Source organism: Hibiscus syriacus, unplaced genomic scaffold (genome assembly GCF_006381635.1).
Source record: "Hibiscus syriacus cultivar Baekdansim isolate YM2019G1 unplaced genomic scaffold, ASM638163v2 tig00116978_pilon, whole genome shotgun sequence".
Lineage (NCBI taxonomy): Eukaryota > Viridiplantae > Streptophyta > Magnoliopsida > Malvales > Malvaceae > Hibiscus > Hibiscus syriacus.
Window position 1 is genome coordinate 152,467 of NW_024063501.1, and position 21,024 is coordinate 173,490.

At 35.6% G+C, this 21,024-nt stretch overlaps 3 protein-coding genes across 3 annotated transcripts; 1 reads left to right on the forward strand and 2 right to left on the reverse strand.

Moving 5' to 3' along the window:
- Positions 1–1,490: 1,490 nt before the first annotated feature.
- LOC120192745 (60S ribosomal protein L35-like) lies at positions 1,491–4,701 on the forward strand. Its single transcript, XM_039195472.1, has 6 exons — positions 1,491–1,668; positions 2,164–2,292; positions 3,144–3,173; positions 3,273–3,405; positions 3,502–3,658; positions 4,549–4,701. The coding sequence occupies exons 1-6, from the start codon at positions 1,491–1,493 to the stop codon at positions 4,621–4,623; spliced, it is 702 nt and encodes a 233-aa protein (XP_039051403.1). The 3' UTR covers positions 4,624–4,701.
- An 8,702-nt stretch (positions 4,702–13,403) lies between these two features.
- On the reverse strand, positions 13,404–14,061 carry LOC120192736. Its single transcript, XM_039195466.1, has 2 exons — positions 13,912–14,061; positions 13,404–13,819 (listed from the first exon to the last, which is right to left on the reverse strand). The coding sequence occupies exons 1-2, from the start codon at positions 13,950–13,952 to the stop codon at positions 13,522–13,524; spliced, it is 339 nt and encodes a 112-aa protein (XP_039051397.1). The 5' UTR covers positions 13,953–14,061; the 3' UTR covers positions 13,404–13,521.
- Positions 14,062–14,677: 616 nt separating this feature from the next.
- LOC120192746 lies at positions 14,678–20,812 on the reverse strand. The gene is made up of 17 exons (XM_039195473.1): positions 20,684–20,812; positions 20,288–20,388; positions 20,080–20,191; positions 19,873–19,965; positions 19,150–19,202; positions 18,864–18,960; positions 18,629–18,702; positions 18,126–18,243; positions 17,859–17,969; positions 17,248–17,324; positions 16,670–16,736; positions 16,284–16,349; positions 15,812–15,919; positions 15,581–15,711; positions 15,069–15,135; positions 14,880–14,944; positions 14,678–14,804 (listed from the first exon to the last, which is right to left on the reverse strand). Exons 1-17 carry the CDS (start codon positions 20,810–20,812, stop codon positions 14,678–14,680), a joined length of 1,596 nt encoding a protein of 531 aa, XP_039051404.1.
- Between the last annotated feature and the right edge of the window lie 212 nt (positions 20,813–21,024).

The following is a 21,024-nucleotide window of genomic DNA, read 5'->3' on the forward strand; positions in this document are numbered from 1 at the left end:
CCAAGACGTATTTGACAGAAGATACAACCGAGCCCTCTAGTGTTTTTGAAACTCTCAAGCAGCTTGCCTGGAGAGTTGTTTAAGGCTGAGTTTGATGTGTTTCTTCATAATGCTACCTGGGAACTTCAGCCTTGACCACCTACACGAAAACCAGTTGGGTGTAATTGGTTGTTCAAGGTTAAGAGGAAATCGAATGAGTCTGTTGATCGGTTTAAAGTTTGGTTGGTTGCCAAGGGCTATTCTCAGATAGCCAGTAATGATTTTCGTGAAACATTTAGTCCAGTTGTTCTATCCACCATCATAAGAACTATTTTGACACTTCGGTTCTTCAGGGATGGACGAGACGGTTGTTAAAGGTTAAGAGGAAATCGAATGGGTTTGTTGATCGGTTTAAAGTTTAGTTGGTTGCCAAGGGCTATTCTCAGATAACCAGTAATGATTTTCATGAAACATTTAGTCCAGTTGTTCTATCCACCATCATAAGAACTATTTTTGACATTTCGGTTCTTCAGGGATGGACGAGACGGTAGATCGACATTAATAATGCATTTCTGAATGGTCAGCTGTCTGAAGAGATTTACATGTGTCAGCCACTAGGGTTTGAACAATATGGTCCTAATGGTGATAACTTGTTTGTCGTCTTAAGAAGGCTATCTATGGTCTTCGGCAAGTTCCAAGGGCCTGGTACAACACTTTGAAGACATTTCTCACAACCAAGTTAGGTTTTATTGGGTCAAAGGCTGATTCATCCCTTTTCATTCGAAATGGTTCAAAGACCATGCTTTTGTTAATGCTCTATGTTGATGACATTATCATAACTAACAGCAATTCAGAAGAGGTTGATGATGTTGTCTATCAGATTAATCGTGAGTTTTTGCTCAAATATATGGGTCAATCTGAATTCTTTCTTGGGATGGAGATACAACAACATTCTGGTGGGCTGATGCTCACACAGAAGCGATATATTACGGAGCTGTTAGCTAGAGCTGATTTGTCTAATGTAAATCCTACTCCTACATACATATATTTGTATAGCAGCATTGTTGTTGGACTGCAGTATGTCACGCTGACCAGGCCAGATATAGCGTTTGTTGTCAACAAAGTTAGCCAGCATATGAATAATCTGAGTGAGGTTCATTGGTGGGCTGTAAAACGTATCCTTAGATACCTACATGGTACGATGGATTTTGGTTTTATATTATCAACAAGCTGAAACTCTTGATATTGTGTGCTATTTTGATGCTGATTGGGATGCTTCAGTTGAGGATAGGAGATCTACTGTAGGGTATTGCATTTTTCTTGACGGGAATCCTGTGTCATGATCATCCAAAAAGCAGCCGGTTGTTTCTCGGTCTACTTTGGAGGCTGAGTACCGTAGTCTCGCCAATGCTGTGTCGAAAGTGGTTTAGCCTGAGCAATTGTTACAAGAGATTGATGTGATTCTTACTGGCAAGCCAGTAATCTAGTGTGATAATTCGTCTACAATCTCCATGGTTGCAAACTCTACTCATCATGCTCGTGTCAAGCATGTTGAGATAGATTTGCACTTTGTTTGTGAAAAGGTTTCAGCTGGGCAACTTTTTATTAACTTTGTGCCTTCAGCCGAACAAATTGCTGACATTCTCATAAAGCCTATTCCTCCAGCTCAATTTCGTCCGATGCGGCGCCGTCTGTGGGTTATTTAATTTTTTGAAATTTTAGAGGGAAAGATGAACCAAGAAAATATCAAAGTAAATAACTAACGGTTGTTAGTTAGTTTTTGGGTTTATTATTTCTGTTGGTCTTTGTCTTTGTGTATTGGGCTATTTAAGTAGCCCATTTCTTTGTGTTCGACTCAGATGAGTTTTAATCAATAAAATTCACAAGTTCCTTTCTCTTCTTTCTCTCATTTGGTTTTGTTTTCCTCTTTTCTTCTGAGATGACCTAACCATCTTCTCTGCCTCTCTTCTATCTCTGGTCACCGAAGTTCTATTTTCTGATATGTTCGAACCTGAAATTGGGAAGCAATAATAACAATTCTTTTACTCCCGATGAACGCAACCTTTGAATACGGATGAAGCCATCTCCCATGTAACCAAATTGGGCTCTTACAGCGGTCTTATTCGAAATTCTGCAGGTGATTGCTTGGTTGCATTTTTTGCAAATATGTTGGCCATGTTTAAGTACTTAAAGCTGAGCTATGGGGAATCCTGAAAGGCCTCCGCTTAGCTTGGCAACAAGGCGCAGAAAGAGTGATTGTTCAGACATATAGTAGTGAAGCTTATGCACTCTTGTCTCCTCCTTCATTTGACAGTCCGTTGGCTTTAGTTCGGCAAGTGGCAACCCTTTGTCAAAGGCCTTAGTCCTTTGACTTTATGAAGATTTACCGTGAAGCAAATTCAACGACCGATTTCATTGCTGAAATGGACTCTCCACCGGATGGCTCGGTTCTTACTTTTGATTCTTTTCCCACTTCTTTAATTGACGTTTTTCATAGAGATGTTTTTGGTCCTCCTTTGTTGAGGATGAATAAAGCTTTGTAATGGCGTTATGGCCTCCTCTTCCATTTAAAAAATATTGAATTAAATTTATAACCTATAAGTAATTAATATTCAGTGATTAATAATATAATCAAACATATCATGGATTATATTAAAAATATTTATGTTTTTAATAATTAAATCTAGACATTTTTTAATGCTTAATAGAAATTAAAGTTAAAATATGCTGCCCAAAGAGCCCAACGGGTCTCACGACCCATGTCTAATCCGAACCCAAATGTAATGGGTTTTTTGTCCAATAGGATAAATGGGTAAATTATTTAAGAAAATAAGATAAGTAGAAGTTTATTTTGGGATCTACGATATTTTTTGCAGTGTTCATAGAACTCATCATGTCGAGTTTGATGAATTTTAATAAAAAATATTTTTTATTAAAACATGATAACTCAACGTGATGAGTTTCATGCACCGTAGAAAATTTTGTAGATCGAGAAATAAAATTGTATGTGTCATAATTTCCCAAATTTTTTGGGGCTGCCCTATTTGGGGGGAAAAACCCAAATGTAAAAGTATTCTTGGCCCGAAATAAGGAAAGCCTTATCGAAGTCTACATATCCAAAGGCCTTACGTTCCTCCTCCGCAATTTTTAGGGTTTCGAGTAAGAGATTAGTGTAGCCGCGACAGCAAAACTCAGTAAGAGAAAACCTCAAATTCAGCTCTTTTTGTTTTTTTTTTAAAAAGTAATTCAAAGTGATTTTCAATGGATAATTCGAAGATCTTTTGGTTTGGAAGCGAGGATAAAGGTTCACGTAAGGAACAAGTCAAAGACGGATTTGCTAAGCCAATTGAAGGACTTGAAAGCAGAGCTCGCTCTCCTTCGCGTCGCTAAGGTCACCGGCGGTGCCCCGAACAAGCTCTCCAAGATGTATGGAATTGACCATTTCACCCTTTGCTTTCACTTTAATTCCCGGTTCCCTCTTATTGGATCCTGAACTGTATTTGTAATCACTTTTGGCTGCAGAAAAGTTCTGAGGTTATCAATCGCGCAGGTTTTGACGGTGATTTCGCAGAAGCAGAAATCGGCTTTCAGAGAAGCTTATAAGAAGAAGAAGTTCCTCCCTTTGGATCTCCGTCCCAAGAAGACTCGTGCCATCCGTCGCCGCCTTACTAAACATCAGGTCCTTTTAGTTTTTGTTTACACTTATTGAGATTTTTGGAATTTTTTGGTTGAACACTTTAATGTTACGTGTATATGCCAAGCCTGAGAGTATGGTGAATTTGTGATATTAACTCTTGGAAAATTTGAAGGAAATTCTGCTAGCTAGTTGTCTTTGTTTATTTCAATGCCAAAACATAGAATATAGGTTTGGGAGCCTGGTGCAAGTGTTGGATATGAGTATGTACTCGACATGGGCATTCGCAATGTATTTGGAGGATCCTTGATGTCATATTCACGTCTCCATGTGTCCGAAACAAGTGTTTTAGATATGGGTGCTTTAAGAAAAATGAAGAGTCCAGGTGACTTAGTTAGGACTAAGTGATTTTGGATAGCCTTTGGGTAATTTGTAGTAACCGTGGAGGGATTGAAAATGTCTGAGCCTAGCATGAAATTAAGGGGTGTCTTTTAAATGCCAGTTGATATTAGTTTATCTTTTGGTTTTAATGGGTATGGACAATTTTTATTTGTAATCCTAACTCTTAAGGTCTTGTTATAGGAATGTAGATTTTTGGATGGTTCACTTGAGGAAGTACATATTTGAAATATATCATCTATCAGCCAGTTAACTACATAGGAAATTTAATGTTGACCTCATGCTAGAGTTAAGTACCGACATTGATGCTCGTTTAACCAATGAATTTAGTAGTTAGAGTCCTAATGCGTATATAAAGCCTTAAATTTTTCCATGGCGACTAAGCCTAGGTTATGCTTTGTGACTTTGACATTCGTCGTGTTAATGTTGTATTTAAATTTGAGGTGGTTTTATGTTTTCCCTTTGCTCTTGATGTTTTGGTACTTACTCCGATACCATTCAAATTTACTAAATTGGTTTTCTGGGTTTATATACAGGCATCTTTGAAGACGGAGCGGGAAAAGAAGAAAGAAATGTATTTCCCACAAAGGAAATATGCCATCAAAGTGTAATCGAATCTAGCTTCTTTTTTTTCCTGCTATTTTTATTTTGTTAAAGATCAAAAGGTTGAATTGTTGGCTTAGATGCAGTAATATGAGCATCTGTTTTGAGTGGATCATTTTTGTCACTTTATCACTGTTCTAGGAACGTCTGAGCGCTTATAATATGATTTCTCATTTCAGAATGTGTTTAAGTTATACATGCAAGTAAATTTGTCAGTTTTATCTTGTTTAATGTACTGTAATTCTAGATTAGGTGCGCTAACTTTTACAGAGTTTACCCTACTCCACCTACCTTTGGTAATCATTATATTTGCGTCGTTATTCTTTTATAATCATATTTATGATATCATAAATTCATGTGGATAATAATAACGACGTTTTCCCGATATATCACCCTTTGACTTTATATTTTTCTGTCAGGCACCATTCAGATTATTTTTCCCGATCTAACACTCTTTGCAGTAAGGCGCGCCCCCTACAGCGCGTTTTACGCTGATTTGGCACCACGTGGGGTATGGCAAGCCCCCTGCAGCGCGCTTTACGCTAATATGGCATCACGTGGGGTATAGCGCGGGGTCGCGCTTTACCTTTAAATCTGACACGCATCAGTAAGGCGCGTCGGGGCGCGCCTTAGGTTTAATTACCCACCTAACCCCGGCTGTTCACACCTTTCTCCCTCCCTATAAATATCCCCATTCACAATCATTTTCATCACACCAAATCCTCTCAACTTCTCTCAGATACTCTTATATTCTATTTGAACTGTTTAAGGTATATTTTATTATATTTAATATTTTGTTTTTAATTTATTTAAGTATTTAATTTTTTTTAATATTTTATTTAATTAATTTTTTTTTGCAGATATAAAATGGAAGGAAGTCTACTTCGTTTGGATAGAAATCATATATCGTGACATTTTGCTGATACGATAATATTTTAACGTTTTAATATAATTTAAATTTGTAGTAATAATTTATTTATTTATTTAATGCATGATTATTAGTTTAAAAATTAATTTTTGTAATTATTTAATTTTAAGAGAGAACGTGTATTAGATCATTTTATTAGGAACCTTAAGTTAGTGATACCTGACCATGTCTTGCCGTATTTAGTAGAGGCTAGATTCAGTCACATAGGTAGATATGAGAGTCACTGTAAGATAGAACTAGATCTTATTTCTGCCTTAGTGGAGTGGTGGAGGCCGTAGACTCACACATTTCATCTTCCATGCGGAGAGTGCATGATTACACTTGAGAATGTTTTTATGCACCTGGGGCTTCCGGTGGATGGAGATGTGATATCGGGGATGGCGTACGATTCATGGACTGCTTTGTGCCGGGACTATCTAGGACGTGTCTCGGAAAGTTTTAACGGTGGTCGGATACCGTTAAATTGGTTAGATGTAAATTTTCGGGAGTTGAACGAGGATGCCTCTGCTGATGAAGTTAAAATGTATGCATGGTGATGCATATTGCAGCTGATAGGAGGGTTGTTGATGCCAGACAAATCGTGCAACCAAGTTCACTATATGTGGTTGCGACATCTTGGTGACTTTCGTCTGGCTGAATCACTCAGTTGAGGTTCGGCAGTTTTAGCTTTCTTGTACAGGGAGATGTGTCAAGCCACTGACTACAAGAAAAACGCTATCGGAAGATGTCTCATACTGTTGCAATCTTGGGCATGGTATCGATTGCTTTTTTTATGTCCCGTTGTCAAGAACCCATTTGTATTTCTGCTACTCTTGATGTAATTATAAAACTGATTTCGTATATTAATCATTTTATACAATGTATAATAAATTTTGTTTTCCTTGAATAGGTGGTCTACTGATAGGAAAAATCATTAGGAGTTACATGATGATTTAGAAAAATTAGGGTGTTAATCGATCAGAAGGTTGGCACACAGGTACACATTTTAATGTTTAAAAATCTATTTTAGATTATAGTTGTATAATTAGATTATTATTTTAATAAAAATTATATATATTTGTTTTAGTTTGAATGAGTATCATATTCTAATGATGATGTAAGGATGGTGACCTCACCTGAGTTGAGGGGCCCATTAGATGTTTGGATGGCGATGATCTCTTTGATTTATTATGCGATCGTCGAGTGGCACTCCACTAATAATATGCTCCGACAATTTGGTTGTTTTTAACCAATTCCGGAAGCACCTCGTAATATGAACGAGTTGCATAACACAGATAGACGCGGCAAGACCGATACAGATTGACTGATGATGCATCACGAGTAGGTTGTGATGTGGAATGATCGACATCGGCGTCTTCTCCATAGAGAGCCCATTTTTACTGACCTCTTGATGGTTGCTGACGGTTATTACGAGTGGTTCAATAGTAACAGGAAACCGTTTGTTTTCTGAGGATGCATGAGGGCGGACCTTTCAGCGACGTCGACAGAGACATTCACCGACACAACACCATCGTACCCCGACTCGTGGACGGAGAGCAGATGCTTCTGGTTCATCCTCAGCTGCACTAGCATGACCTTCACAGCAGTCACCGTCTACAGTGACTTACCTTCCGCAGTTATATGTGATGCTGCCATCGTCGTTCCCTTACCCGATATCGCCGTCGTCACTGTTACATGGTTTTATGATCCCGTCGCCACTACCATCACAGAGTTTTATAACCCCTTCTGAAGGATAATATGAGTCTATGTTTGCAGATTCGACTTAGAGTTCATATACCCACATTTTGGCAGGTTTATCTAATCACCCATGGTCGTAGTACAGACACCTCCTGTACAGTTTTCACACTCAGCGATGTCTGGGTTTTATGAGTTTTCTCAGTTTTCGCAGGTCGGTAGGATAGTCAGTCATGCACCTCTAGGGTCCCTATTCTATGGAGGTGTTTCATCGTCATCAGCTCCTCATCAACCTAATGTAGCTGTTCACGACAACGACGACGACGATGATAGTGATGATGATGACAGCGAGGAGTCACAATCACTGATATATCGGGAAAAACGCCGTTATTATTATCTACATGAATTTATGATATCATAAATATGATTATAAAAGAATAACGACGTAAATACAATGATTACCAAAGGTACGTGGAGTAGGGTAAACTCTGTAAAAGTTAGCGCATCTAATCTACATTTACGCGAATGTGTTCCGTAGGGCGGTGGCGGTCGGTTTCGAGGAAGATTTTTTCGTATCAGTGGTTGTGACTCCTCACTGACATCATCATCACCTTCATCATCGTCGTTCTCGTGAGCAGCTACATTAGGTTGATGAGGAGCTGATGACGATGAAACACCTCCATAGAATAAGGACCCTGGATGTGTATGACTGACTATCCCACCGGCCTGCGAAAAATGGGAAAACTCATAAAACCCAGACATCGTTGAGTGTGAAAACTGTACAGGAGGTGTCTGTGCTGCGGCCATGGGTGATGAGACTGAACCCGCCAAAATGTGGGCATATAAACCCCAAGTCGGATCTGCAAACATAGACCCATAATATCCTCCAAGAGAGGTCATAAAACTCTGTGACGGTGGCGGGGGACATAAAATCAGGTGACAGTGGCGGCGACATCGAGTAAGGGAACGGCGATGGCAACATCACATATGGCTGCAGAAGGTAAGTCGCTGTAGACGGTGGCTGCTGTGAAGGTCCTGCTGGTTCAGCTAAGGATGAACCGGAAGCACATGCTCTCCGTCCACGAGTCAAGGGACGATGGTGCTGTGTCGGTGAATGTCTCTGTCGACGTCGCTGAAAGGTCCGCCCTCGTGCATTCTCGGAAAGCAGAAATGGTTTCCCGTTACTGTTGAACCACTCGTAACAACCATCAAGAGGTCAGTAAAACTGGGCTCTCTACGGGGAAGGCGTCGATCCTCCCACAACACGACCCATTCATGATGCCTTACCAGCCAATCTGTATCGGTCTTGCCGCGTCTATCTGTGTTATCCAACTTGTCCATATTGCAAGGTGCTTCCGGAATTGATTGAAAACAACCAAAAGTTCAGAGCACGCGATCAGTGGAGTGTCACTCGACGATCGCATAACAATCAAAGGGACCATCGCCATCCAAACATCTAATGAGCCCCTCAACTCAGGTAGGATCACCATCCTCACATCATCATTAGAATATGACACATTCAAACTAAAACAAATATATATAATTTTTATCAAAATAATAATCTAATTATACAACTATAATCTAAAATCGATTTTTAAACATTAAAAGGTGTACCTGTGTGCCAACCTTCTGATCGATTAACACCCTAATTTTTCTAAATCATCAGGTAGCTCCTGATGATTTTTCCTATCAGTAGACCGCCTATTCAAGGAAAATAAAATTTATTATACACTGTATAAAATGATTAATATACGAAATCAGTCTTATAATTATCTCAAGAGTAGCAGAAATACGAATGAGTTCTTGACAACGGGACATAAAAAAGTAATCGATACCATGCCCAAGATTGCAGCAGGAGGAGACATCCGCCGATAGCGTTTTTCTTGTAGTTAGTGGTTTGACACATCTCCCTGTACAGAAAAGCTAAAACTGTTGAGCCCCAATTGAGTGATTCGACCAGACGAAAGTCGCCAAGATCTCGCAACCACATATAGTGAATTTAGTTGCACGATTTGTCTGGCATCAGCAACCCTCATATCAGTTGTAGTATGCATGCCCGTGCATACATTTTAACTTCATCATCAGAGGCGTTCTCGCTTAACTCCCGAAAATTGACATCTAACCAATTTAACGGTATCCGACCACCGTTAAAACTTTCCAAAGCAGTCAATGAACCGTGTGTCATCTTCGATATCACATCTCCATCCACCGGAAGCTACAGGTGCATAGAAACATCCTCAAGTGTAATCGTGCACTCTTCGCACGAAAGATAGAATGTGAGGGTCTCTGGCCTTCACCGCTCTACTAAAGCAGAAATAAAGTCGGTTATATCTTACAGTGACCCTCATATATACCTATGTGACTGAATCCAACCTCTACTAATAATTACAATAATTACAAAAATTAATTTTTAAACTAATAATCATGCATTAAATAAATTATTACTAAAAATTTAAATTATATTAAAACGTTAAAATGTTACTGTATCAGTAAAATGTCGCGATATATGATTTCTATCCAAGCGAAGTAGACCTTCCATTTTATATATGCAAAAAAAATAATAATTAAATAAAATATTAAAAAAATGTAAATACTTAAATAAATTAAAAACAAAATATTAAATATAATAAAATATACCTTAAACAATCAAAATAGAATATTAGAGAAGTTAAGAGGATTTGGTGTGATGAAAGTGATTGTAAATAGGGATATTTATAGGGAGGGGGTGGGGTGTGAACGGTCGGGGGTAGGTGTGTAATTAAACCTAAGGCGCGACGCGTGTCAAATTTAAAGGTAAAGCGCGGCCTCTGTCTCGCGGTATACCCCACATGGCACCAGATCGACGTAAAGCGTGCTGTAGGGGGCGAGTTTTACTGCAAATGGTGTTAGATCAAAAAAAATAGTCTGAAGGGTACATGATAGAAAAATATAAAATCAAAAGGTAATATATCGGAAAAACACCAATAATAACTCAAGTTCATTTTATATGGATTCATTTGTCGTTCCGTGTTAAACTAGAAACTGATGGTCAACCTGACCTTTAGTTTTGGGTAGTGATGGCGATAGGGCTAAACAGAGTGGTTCTTTGGGTAAAATTATTTAAATAACACCTTTCAGGTAATTATATAAGTAAATGACATAAAAAAATAAATTATAGAAATGACACTTATTTTCTAGCACATGATTCCAGGGTATTTTCTGAGGTCATGTAGGGAAAAAGTTTTTCCCATACAACCGTGCGTTAGGCGTTTTTTATTGGATGATAGGGTCAGAGATTTATATAAATAATTATTTTATATTATTTTAAATTAATAAAATTATTTAAATGTAATTTTTTTTATTTTAATTACTCGGTGATTAAAAAAAGGAACCAAGTACCATAACAGTATTACCTGGGCTATTCACTGTTAAGAGATGTCTTCATTTCTTGCGCGACCATTGCCATCTTCATCAAACATCCCCATCATCCGGTAACTTAGCTCACCCATTCTTTTGCTTTTAACTTTTGAACCATTGTTCTAGATCCTTGTTGTCACAGCCGTCTTTTAGATTAGTCCGGATTTAGGCTTTGACTTGAAAAAAATGGGTTAGAGTCGCTACTGATTTGCGTTTTATCATAAATATGTTGGATTCGAGAGTCTGTTACAGTCAAGAAAGAATTAGTATCCTTGTATTGCTCTTTCGGTACCAATTAATTTATCGGTTGTCTTAATTGCGAAAAATTAAAATTAAAGTTTAAAAACTCGATTCAAATTACTTACCTTTGATTAGTTAGAATTCCTCTAAAAAGTTGAAAATGTTAGATAAAATAATAATAAATAAATATTAAATAAATCAAAGAGAAAGAAATCATAAAAAAAATAAAATAATAATAATACATCAAAAAAAATAAAATAAATAAATAATAAAAAATAGATAAATCAATGAAAAAAATAAAAAAATGTTAAATTTTAAAAGTAAAAAAATAAAAAACAATATGAAGTAAAAAAATAATTTTCAATACATATATATATATATATATATAAATAAAATAAAAACTTAGAGGGTCAAATTGAAACAAATTGAAATTAATGGATTAAATTGGTACTAAAAATGAGATACAAGAGAAAAATAAAGAGTTAGAGGGATTAAATTGTAAAATATAAAAAGTATAAACATGAATTAAATTAAATAAATTGAAAATTCGGAGGCAAAATTGAAACATATAAAAAAATGAATTATACTTCAAAAGTCCATTGATTGCGGAAATAATTTAACTATTGGCTAATTACACACATGTCCCTCGGTTATAAATAGCCCAAAAAAATTATCATTTTAACCAAACACAAAAAAAAACCTCAAAAAATTATCCCAAATCCTCTCCCCAAAACTATCCGGCCGAAGATTGGGTAACTTCCGACGGCCCCCTTCGTCGTGCCGATCATCGCTTCGGCGGCCGAAAAAATCAAACTTACCTCAAAATGATCCTCAATATCCTGTGAACACAAATCCAAAGTCTGATTCCCACAAAGAAGCCCCAATCGACGTAGATCTAAGGTAAAACTCTCGTTTTTTATTACCTTTTTTGGCTGACCTTTCGTTTTTCCGGTGACCATTCCCTTTCCGACGCTCACCGAGGGCTCCTTATGATTATCAAGGCTTATTGGCTGCCTCAGATGCTATTTCCTTGATATATTTGCTTTGTGTTTCGATTATTCAATGGTTTTGTTTGTTTTTGACGTTTCGACTTTATATCTTTGTATTTTCCTTGTTGGCTGTGTTTTTGTTCTTGGTTACTTGTGTTTCATTGTGTTTCTGATGTTGGTTCTCGGGTTTTGTTTTTCCTCCGTTGGTTCGATCTTTTTCTTTGGTGGCTTGGTGGGGGGTATTTATATCCCCTTCACCGGTGGCCGTTCCTGACTATCTCGGGATCTTTTCCAATCTTACTATTGTAGATCGTTCGTGGTTGATCGGCTAAAACGGGATGGGTCAGTCCCGATTTAGTCGGGACTCACTGCCTTGGTTATTTCATGGCCGGTTTTTTACTGGATTTCTCGCGTGGTTTCTGTTGTGGTCGGCGACACTGTTTGCTTGGTGTTGAGAACCCTAACACATCTCGAGTCTCTTGTTTACCCAGTTTACCCGCTGGGTATTCGGGCTACCCGGTCTTGGCCTGTTGGACTTGGACCCTTGCTGGACTTAGAGTTGGACCTGAAAAGGAAAAAAACAAAAGAAAGAATTAAAATAAATAAAACGAAAAATAAATAATAAAAAAAAACAAATATATATTATATATATATATATTCTAAAATGTTTTCAAAATTTAAGAAAACATTTTCAAAACTATATATTATATATATTAAAAAATGTTTTCAAAAACTATATAATATATATATATATTTTTTCAAAATGTTTTAAAAACTATATAATATATATATATATATGTTTTCAAAATGTTTTAAAAACTATATATTATATATGTTTTCAAAATATTTTAAAAACTATATATATATATATATATATATATATATATGTTTTCAAAATTTTTTAAAAACTATATAATATGTGTTTTCAAAATGTTTTAAAATTATATATTATTTATATATTCAAAATGTTTTAAAAAGCTATATAATATATATATATTCAAAAACCAATTTTTTTAAAAAAAATATATATTATTTGTTTTTTAAACCGTTTTCTAAACGAGTCTCGAAAGAAAATGAGTGTCTACACTTGTCATCATGGATCTCATGTTAAATACCATAACGATCAATGTTAGTCAAAGATAAAATTAGTATAATTAAAAATAAAGATAAAATTGATGCTTTCAGTTTACAATATGAATAAAATTACCTTTTAAACATAACTGGTTCAATTCGATTAAATACTTTCCCATACTATCAATCTTTCTTATATATATATATATATATATATATATATATATATATATTGGATAATCCCGAGGATTGATATATAAAACAATACCCTTCTACTTGTGAATTGTTGACAAATTTAACATAAAAAAAGTAGGGAAATGCTACAATCATAGGGTTTGAAGAACATTAAGAACAGCTTATTTTAATAAAAATATATATAAAATTACATTTGTTGAAGAGTTATCTATACATTTTCAGTATATAAAACAAAAACCGAAGAATGTACACAACATTTGACAATACAAATACAGAGAACTATCAGCTCCTCTAATGGCAGCAGCTTTTGCTTAAGTAACGAGTTATCTTACACATTTTTTTTCCTAACCTTTGAAACAATAATGGTTAGCGCCATAATGCAAACCAGATAAATTAGGCAAATATTTGGTTGGTTAGTTGGGTATTAGGTCCTTTTCGAATGCATCGTATTCCCATTCTACGATTTCATCCGTTTCATAATCTGAATTTTCTTCGTCGTCATGTTCCACCTCGAATTTCAGCCTCCTTTGATCTGATTTTTTTAATGAAGACTTCAATCGGAACCACGGACTTAGCGGCGACTTGGTGGATGGCGACTCTGATATTACAGTTGGATTTTCAAGATCTAAAATTGGTCTCTCAATGGATTCAAATTCTTCCCTTACACTTTCAAGATCATCAAATAGCTCCTTCAGCCTGTCATCTTTCTTCCTGGATGGTGGCCAAGTAACATCAACGGGAATGCAATGTAACATATTTCCACGTTCATAAAGGGAAAAGAAAAACGAGATGGAGTTCTTTACCTGTAAGTTCCTTCATTCGGAGAATAAATCTGTGTTTTCATGGAACCCACTACGCTAAAGGTACTTACAAACTGAAAAAAATGAAAAAACCAAGGTTAATTCCGTAGACGCACTCAAACTATGATTCAAATTCTAAATTTATCAAAAACTTCAAGATAGTACAATTAAATTCTCAAAGTATCAGTATTGGTATCATATTAATCAAGTCCTTCCGTCGGCCTATCCATAACCTTGCACCCATCAAATTGTAATGTCATCGTTTTTTCTTTTAACACGCAAGATCCAATCTCTTCTTAGAATAGGTGCACAGGTGTTTAAAATTTGCTTCTGTATTTCAAATATGCTTCACATCAAATCTGAGTTGGCATTTAACGCCCAAAGCTAATGCCAAGGATGGTGGAAGGACTTGATTAGTATGATACGGATGCTTCGAGGATTCAATTAGCATGTTTTGGAGTTTAAAGACCAATTTAGAACATTGTCATTTCTTAATATGATAAAATTGATATTTTGCCTACTGCATACATATATTTATATCGAGGGGGATAGGAATCATTAACACATTGTAAAACTTAGTTTTATACGCTTTTTTTGGATCCTTGGACGATTGAAAATAGATGACTGAGATAAACAATAGAAAATGAGATTTTTATATGTAAAAAGAAGTGGATGATTCTCAATTTAGAAGTTTTAGTCTCAGCCATTAAACTCAGTTAATTCAACGATCTAAAAAACGTGTAAAATTTTTACACTGTGTAAGTGAATCCTAACTCATATATATATATATATATATATATATGTTCTGGATGAGATTGATACATACTTTGGATTCAAGGCTCAAATATTCTTCTTCAAGACTTCTTCTTTGGTTAAGATTAGCTGTTTCTCCTGACCTGATTGATTAAAAGAATCATGCAAAGCTTGAGTTAATCTAAAACTGAAAACTTGAAAGAAACATACAATTATACCTTTCAGTTGAGGCCAAGGTCTCCACCAGTTGCCCAATTCTTGTCAGGGAAGGTCTGAGTTGTTCCTTAAGAATATAGGATATAAAACAAATAAAAATGAGGGATATATATTGCAAGAGACTCCTTGGAAATGAATACGAATTACAGGATATCATTAAGTTTTTGACCAGCTTTCATGGATAAGAATACCTTGTAAGCAGTTAGAAGGTGAGTGACCAGATTCACAAAATATTCTCCATATCTCTCTAGTTCACCACTAGCAAATTAAAATGAAAAGGAAAGAAAAGAAAATCAGAACTCTACGTAAGAAATTAAAATTTCAGAGATATGATAAGATTGTGATGTTGCAACTATTCCTTGTTTTATTGCGGAGTATGGGGGTATAGCACTCAAGTACTTTCCAAATACATGCAAAAGCTTGAAAATTGAACTTACCTATGTTGAATACATACCCTTATCCGACACACACAGCCGGGTTGGATTAACATAGGGATAAAGTCAATAGAAGTGGTAACATCAATCCAGAATGACACATGGTGATATTGCAACCATTTCTTGTTTTAAAAAGGATAAATCTATGTTGGTCAGCATATACTTTATCCGACAACCACACTCTGGGGTCGAGTAATGATGGGATAAACAATCGATAGAAATGGTAGCATCAATTCAATAGGTGGTTAGAAGAAAGGAGATGTACATACATGACCTGCTTCTCCTTTTGCTTAAGGTAGGTGGTTTGAAGATTCCATGTATCTTCCAGAAAATGAATCCACACATTAACAACGTCTGCTTCTACTTGGCATGAAGCAATCGATTTCGATATTTCCTCTTCCTACGAACAAAGGAGACAGAAAGCAATTTTCTGAATATGAATAGAGAGAGTTCTACTTGTAAAAGCGTATCATCTAATTGGTACTTAAAAGAAAATATACCTTTGATGCTAGTTGTGATAGAATCTGGTTACTGGCAACATCAAATTGCTCTCGCTCTTCCCTGGCATTGCGAAGGCGTATACGAGCACAGACAAGTGATGCATTGACCTGAACCAGATTCATAACCATATCATAATCCCACTCTTGAAAATGTGGAGAAACCCCTTCAGGCTAATGTATCCTATGTTCAACTTTCATTTTTCTTAAAATCCAGAGTCTGATATTTGTGTCTGGCACATTTCAAACATAGTGACAATGATATGATCCACTAAGGACTCTATAAACTCATGGAAAAATAGACATACTGAACATACCAGTATTGGACAAATACCTATATGTATATACACTAAAAGAAGAAATAAAAAGAAGTGCAAAACTAAAACTTAACTATCTATGTAATGAGTAATAACAGATGATAAATGATTCAGAAAAGAATTAAGTTTTCTGAGAATTATAAGTATTAAAGATAAACCTTTCTAAGTTCAGCTTCAAGTTCAGTTTTGTGCTTCTCAAGATCTAGAATCCCAGCTTCCAGTTCCTGGGAAATTCAATATCAATTATTTTTTATATTTCTTATTTATAGTAAAGAAAGAAACTTTTGAAAAAAAGGGAAAAAATTGTTCAATCTGCAAAATGTTATACATCAGAAATCAGTTGAAAAGCACCACCGATCCACAGACGATAATTGGAAAACTTTCATTATTAAATTGAAAAAGAGAAGAGAAGAATAGACGTTGCCTTGAGATCAATGCCCTCTATGTATTCCAGGAAGAAAGCATTCAAAGTGAACGATTATGTGAAGTTCTTCACTTGATATTATGATTAGAAAAGAAAAGAGCTTCCCTTGATAATTAATACCTTCTCTTGTTGGCTGACTTCGTTGGCTTTAGCAAGACGAAAGCTAATTGCTTCTTCTTTCTGAACCCTGATTGAAACACATTGAATGAATGGATTTCCCTTATTTGACATATATAGGAATATTACATTTACCGTTGCACGAAAATGAGAACCTAACCAGCACAACTGGTTATCACATGCAAATTTCCAGATTCATGTTAGTTTTAGTTCATTTCATTTTAGCTCCTAGTCTTTATGTTTCTTAAAGTACAGATATCCCATACTCATATATGAGACATTTTCGGACATGGGTATGGAATATGATCCTCCAAGGACCCTCCAAATGAATGGAAAAAATAGAAAAAAAAAAAGTTGAACAAACCCATGCCAGACACATACCCGTATCTGATACACACTCATATCCAAGTCACATAGGTTAACTTCACTCCAATAACTTCCAAGAATAAACCATAAAATCAAACATGATCCAATTATCAAACTAAATAACACAATGTCAGTAAGCCTTGAAAGGTTAGTGCACATATAAAAAACTAAAAGGGAACTATTCCAAGCAGGAAATATTAAGTTCCATTTAAAACCTTTGCTCTGAAATGCGCCTTCCAGCCTTTGATGTTGAGTTAACGAGAGATTCTGATAAAACTTTTAATTTATCGACCTGCAACAAAAATGGACCATATGTTAATAGCTAATTAAAAGTTGAAGTAGTCAGAAAATTATGACATCGTTCTGGGGTTCTTATTTTCATTTTCAACAGCTTATCTCTAATTTACCTTTGAATGGATTTTGGTTTTCCAAACAGATCTTTCCAAGAAGAGATTGTAAAAAAGACATTTTCATTAGAATAAACTGGTAGATCAGGTGAAATTAGCAGCAAAATGATACAGCAGATAACAGTCACTTGCTGTATAATAGGATTGCATTAAGCTCTTCATAAAAAGACTTTAGAGTCGGGGACGAGGCCAAGAATCTTACATTGTGGGTATGGAAAAATTTTGTTATTGAGAGATGGAATAAGAGGATTAAATATGAAGTTTTGGGTACTTAAATATTCGCAAGACAATTACCTGTGCAGAGTCTTGTCCATGTTTGAAAGCGAAGCACTAGTTTTTAGCCAGAAATCTTGAATACTTTGCAATTCACTAATTGTTATATGTCATAAACAAAGCGATATGAGGTGGAAGAATGGTACCTTTTCAGCATGAAGTTCTGGAGTATCCCCATTGGTTAAAGATTTTTTCTTGAGTAATAGTGCCTCCAATCTGGAATATAGCCCGATAAAGCCAAGAGCTTCCTTAAGAGCCTACAAGGAAAGATCAGAGCATTCGGTTTGTTGAATCATTAGATGATAAGAACTATTAGATTTATTAGCTATCGGATAATACCTGTGGATCAGTGAAATATACAAAAATGACAGTCATGAGAGCTAAAGTGAATATTATGATATCAAAGCTTTCACCTCTATCTTTGCAGCAGTTTGTTTTTCAGAAAGTTCTCCATGACCTTCACTTGAAGAGTTCAGGAGTGCCATCATTTCCCCAAGTTTTTCCTTTAGACTGCAGGCCTCGGCATCTATTCTGATAGCAGACACAGAAACAAGCCAAGGGAAAAGATTACATTTTGTTCCTATTTTATTAAAACTAAATATGTTTACAAATGTTAATGATTTCTTAAACATGTGAAGAAATGATAGTAAATCTGTATTACAAAACAAAGAAAAATGATATTAATAGAAAGATCGACATTCACACCTGGATTTTCATGAGCTTTATAACAAGAAACTAAGAATCAAACCCCTTAAAGATTCAAGATACTTATACTACATCAATTACAAATACCATGACTCAAAATGCAAGGCTATGTAATAAAAGATCAAGGATGTAACTTGTAAAGGGAAAATTTTCGGATTAAACATTATAAACACACCAATATATATGTATGTGTTATAGACTCATTAGTCACCTTGCAAGACCAACATTTATTTTGAGCCCTTTAATTGCAGCTTGAGCATATTGGAGCAATTCTTCTCGTTTTATCTGCAAGAAATAATAGGGACAAAAATAAAGAAGGCATCATACTTATGTCAGGTTAAGGTATAACGTATTAGAGTCAATACATGTATATATATATATATATATATATATATATATGTTAGATTAACTCCAATCTGTTGTTAACATATATGAAACGTACTTACCAATACTTCCTCCTGATAGTTTGAGAATGCCACTGCTAAGTTCATTATGTTGCTCATTACTGTCTCATGAACTTCCTTCCCTCCTGCAATACAGATCCTGTATATGACCAAACCAATCCACTTTACTAGCAATTCGAATAATAGAAAGACAAAAAAACATATGATTCTTATGAAACAAATTCTCTTCTCTCCATATAATTGATAGGGAAATAATTTTTAAGCGGTTAATTAGGCCAATATGGAAAACCAAAAACTCAGAAGCAACAAAAAGAGTTGGAAAAATCACCTAAGTATTTCCATAAATAGCGAAACCTCTTCCTCATTTGGTGCATCATGAATCTGAGTCATACAAAAGAGTTACCCTGCGTTAAACTCAATCGATCAGGCAAATACAAAGGCCAAATATGCAAAGCAGACAAAGTTACATGAAAGTGCAGCGGAAACAATAAGGATAAAGCAACATTTAGTCTCTGAACTTGGAAAGTTTGTCCAACTTAGTCCCTCAAATTTTTTTGCTCCATATTAATCCATGAAGTCAGCAACTTCTCCCCAGCTTGGTGCCTAAACTTGAATTTCATCACACATTTTAGTCCTTAAAGGAATTCAAGTTGGGAAAAGTTGCTAAGTCCTGGGATTAATGTGGACCAGAAAAAAGTAAAGGGACCAAGTTGGGGGAAATTGCCAAGTTCAGATACTAAATGTTGCTTTATCCAAAACGGAAAATTGAATATCATACTGTTACAGGTTTCTAAAAAGAAGATTGCCAAAACCACCAGACATGTATGAAACTCATTTTTCTGGTTCTTAAATGATTATGATACACCCTAACTGCAATATCAATCAGTATATCAGTCTATTAATACATGTAGATATGGCATGATATATATATATATATATACACACAGAAAAAAATAGATGTGTTCCTTGATTCTTTTTCATTGACTTTTACAAGTAATTTCCAAAGCAACCAACCAAAAGGAAACATTGTCATTAATCATGTAGAACTTACCATTGACAATGCCATCCCTTCGAGAGCTTGACTATACAGAAAAACCTCCCGAAAATTCATTGGTTCTCCAATCTCAGGGTCATAGTAATACACCTGTAATCAACAGCTAAAATGATGAAAGATGAACAAACTATACATATAAATATATTTAATTACTGATTTAATGATAATATAAAGTTAAAAAAAAACTCCGAAAGGATTACCGACCAAAGTTGGCTTTGGGGTTGAATCCTTGATCTCTTCGAAAGAAAACTTATCCACAGTGTCGTCATTATCATTAGCACTGCTAATGATATTATCTTTAGCAGTAGTGCCGCAGCTGTCGTCATTGTTATTATCATTATTATCATCACTTATATCTTTTTTATTATTTTGATCTGTAAATAATCTGTCGATTTCTTTAAGGGCGACCAGCCATCGTCTTAGAAGTTGAGCCCTTTCAACTCCTTTACATGATACCGAAACTTCTTCAAGTCTCTTTACCGTTATTCGAAGACTCTGCATTTTCTTCGCCGCCTGATAATTAACGTAAAATAAACAAATCAAATTTTCTGTTAAAATTGAAAGGATTAATTGCACCAAACTCACAAATAAACTTGGAAGCGTTTTAATCGCTTCTTCCATCTACTGTATCCTGTCACCATAACTATTAGCTTAGGCATCAAATGCAAATTCCGATATGCATGTTTAAAATATTCGAACTGGCATTTAATGCCTAGAAACGGAATGATAAAAGGGCTTCATAAATAGGACATCAATTTAAAATTTAGACTATGGCAAATTGGAGGAGGGAGAGAAATGTGAAATTTACAACGCGTTTATGGATCATCCTGGCTCCACCGAAGACGACGGAACCGGCAACACTCAATACGGTGCGCCTCAGGGCATTCTTCCCGCCTGCTTCCACCGCTCTACTAACCGCCGTTCTTATCCATGACATTTTCTTCCAAGCTCAAAGAACCCTATAAAATTCCTAAAGATAGAAACTTGTTCTCGTTTGCATGTTTGGTGAAGCGTCGAAAGGAAGGGGGAGAAACCAAGTCAAGACAGTATAAAATAAAATAAAAAAAAACTAAAACTTTGGTGAATGGAGAAACACGATTTGGGCGTTGACGTGAATATTTTTGTAATTTCCCGCATTGTTCGAGTCCC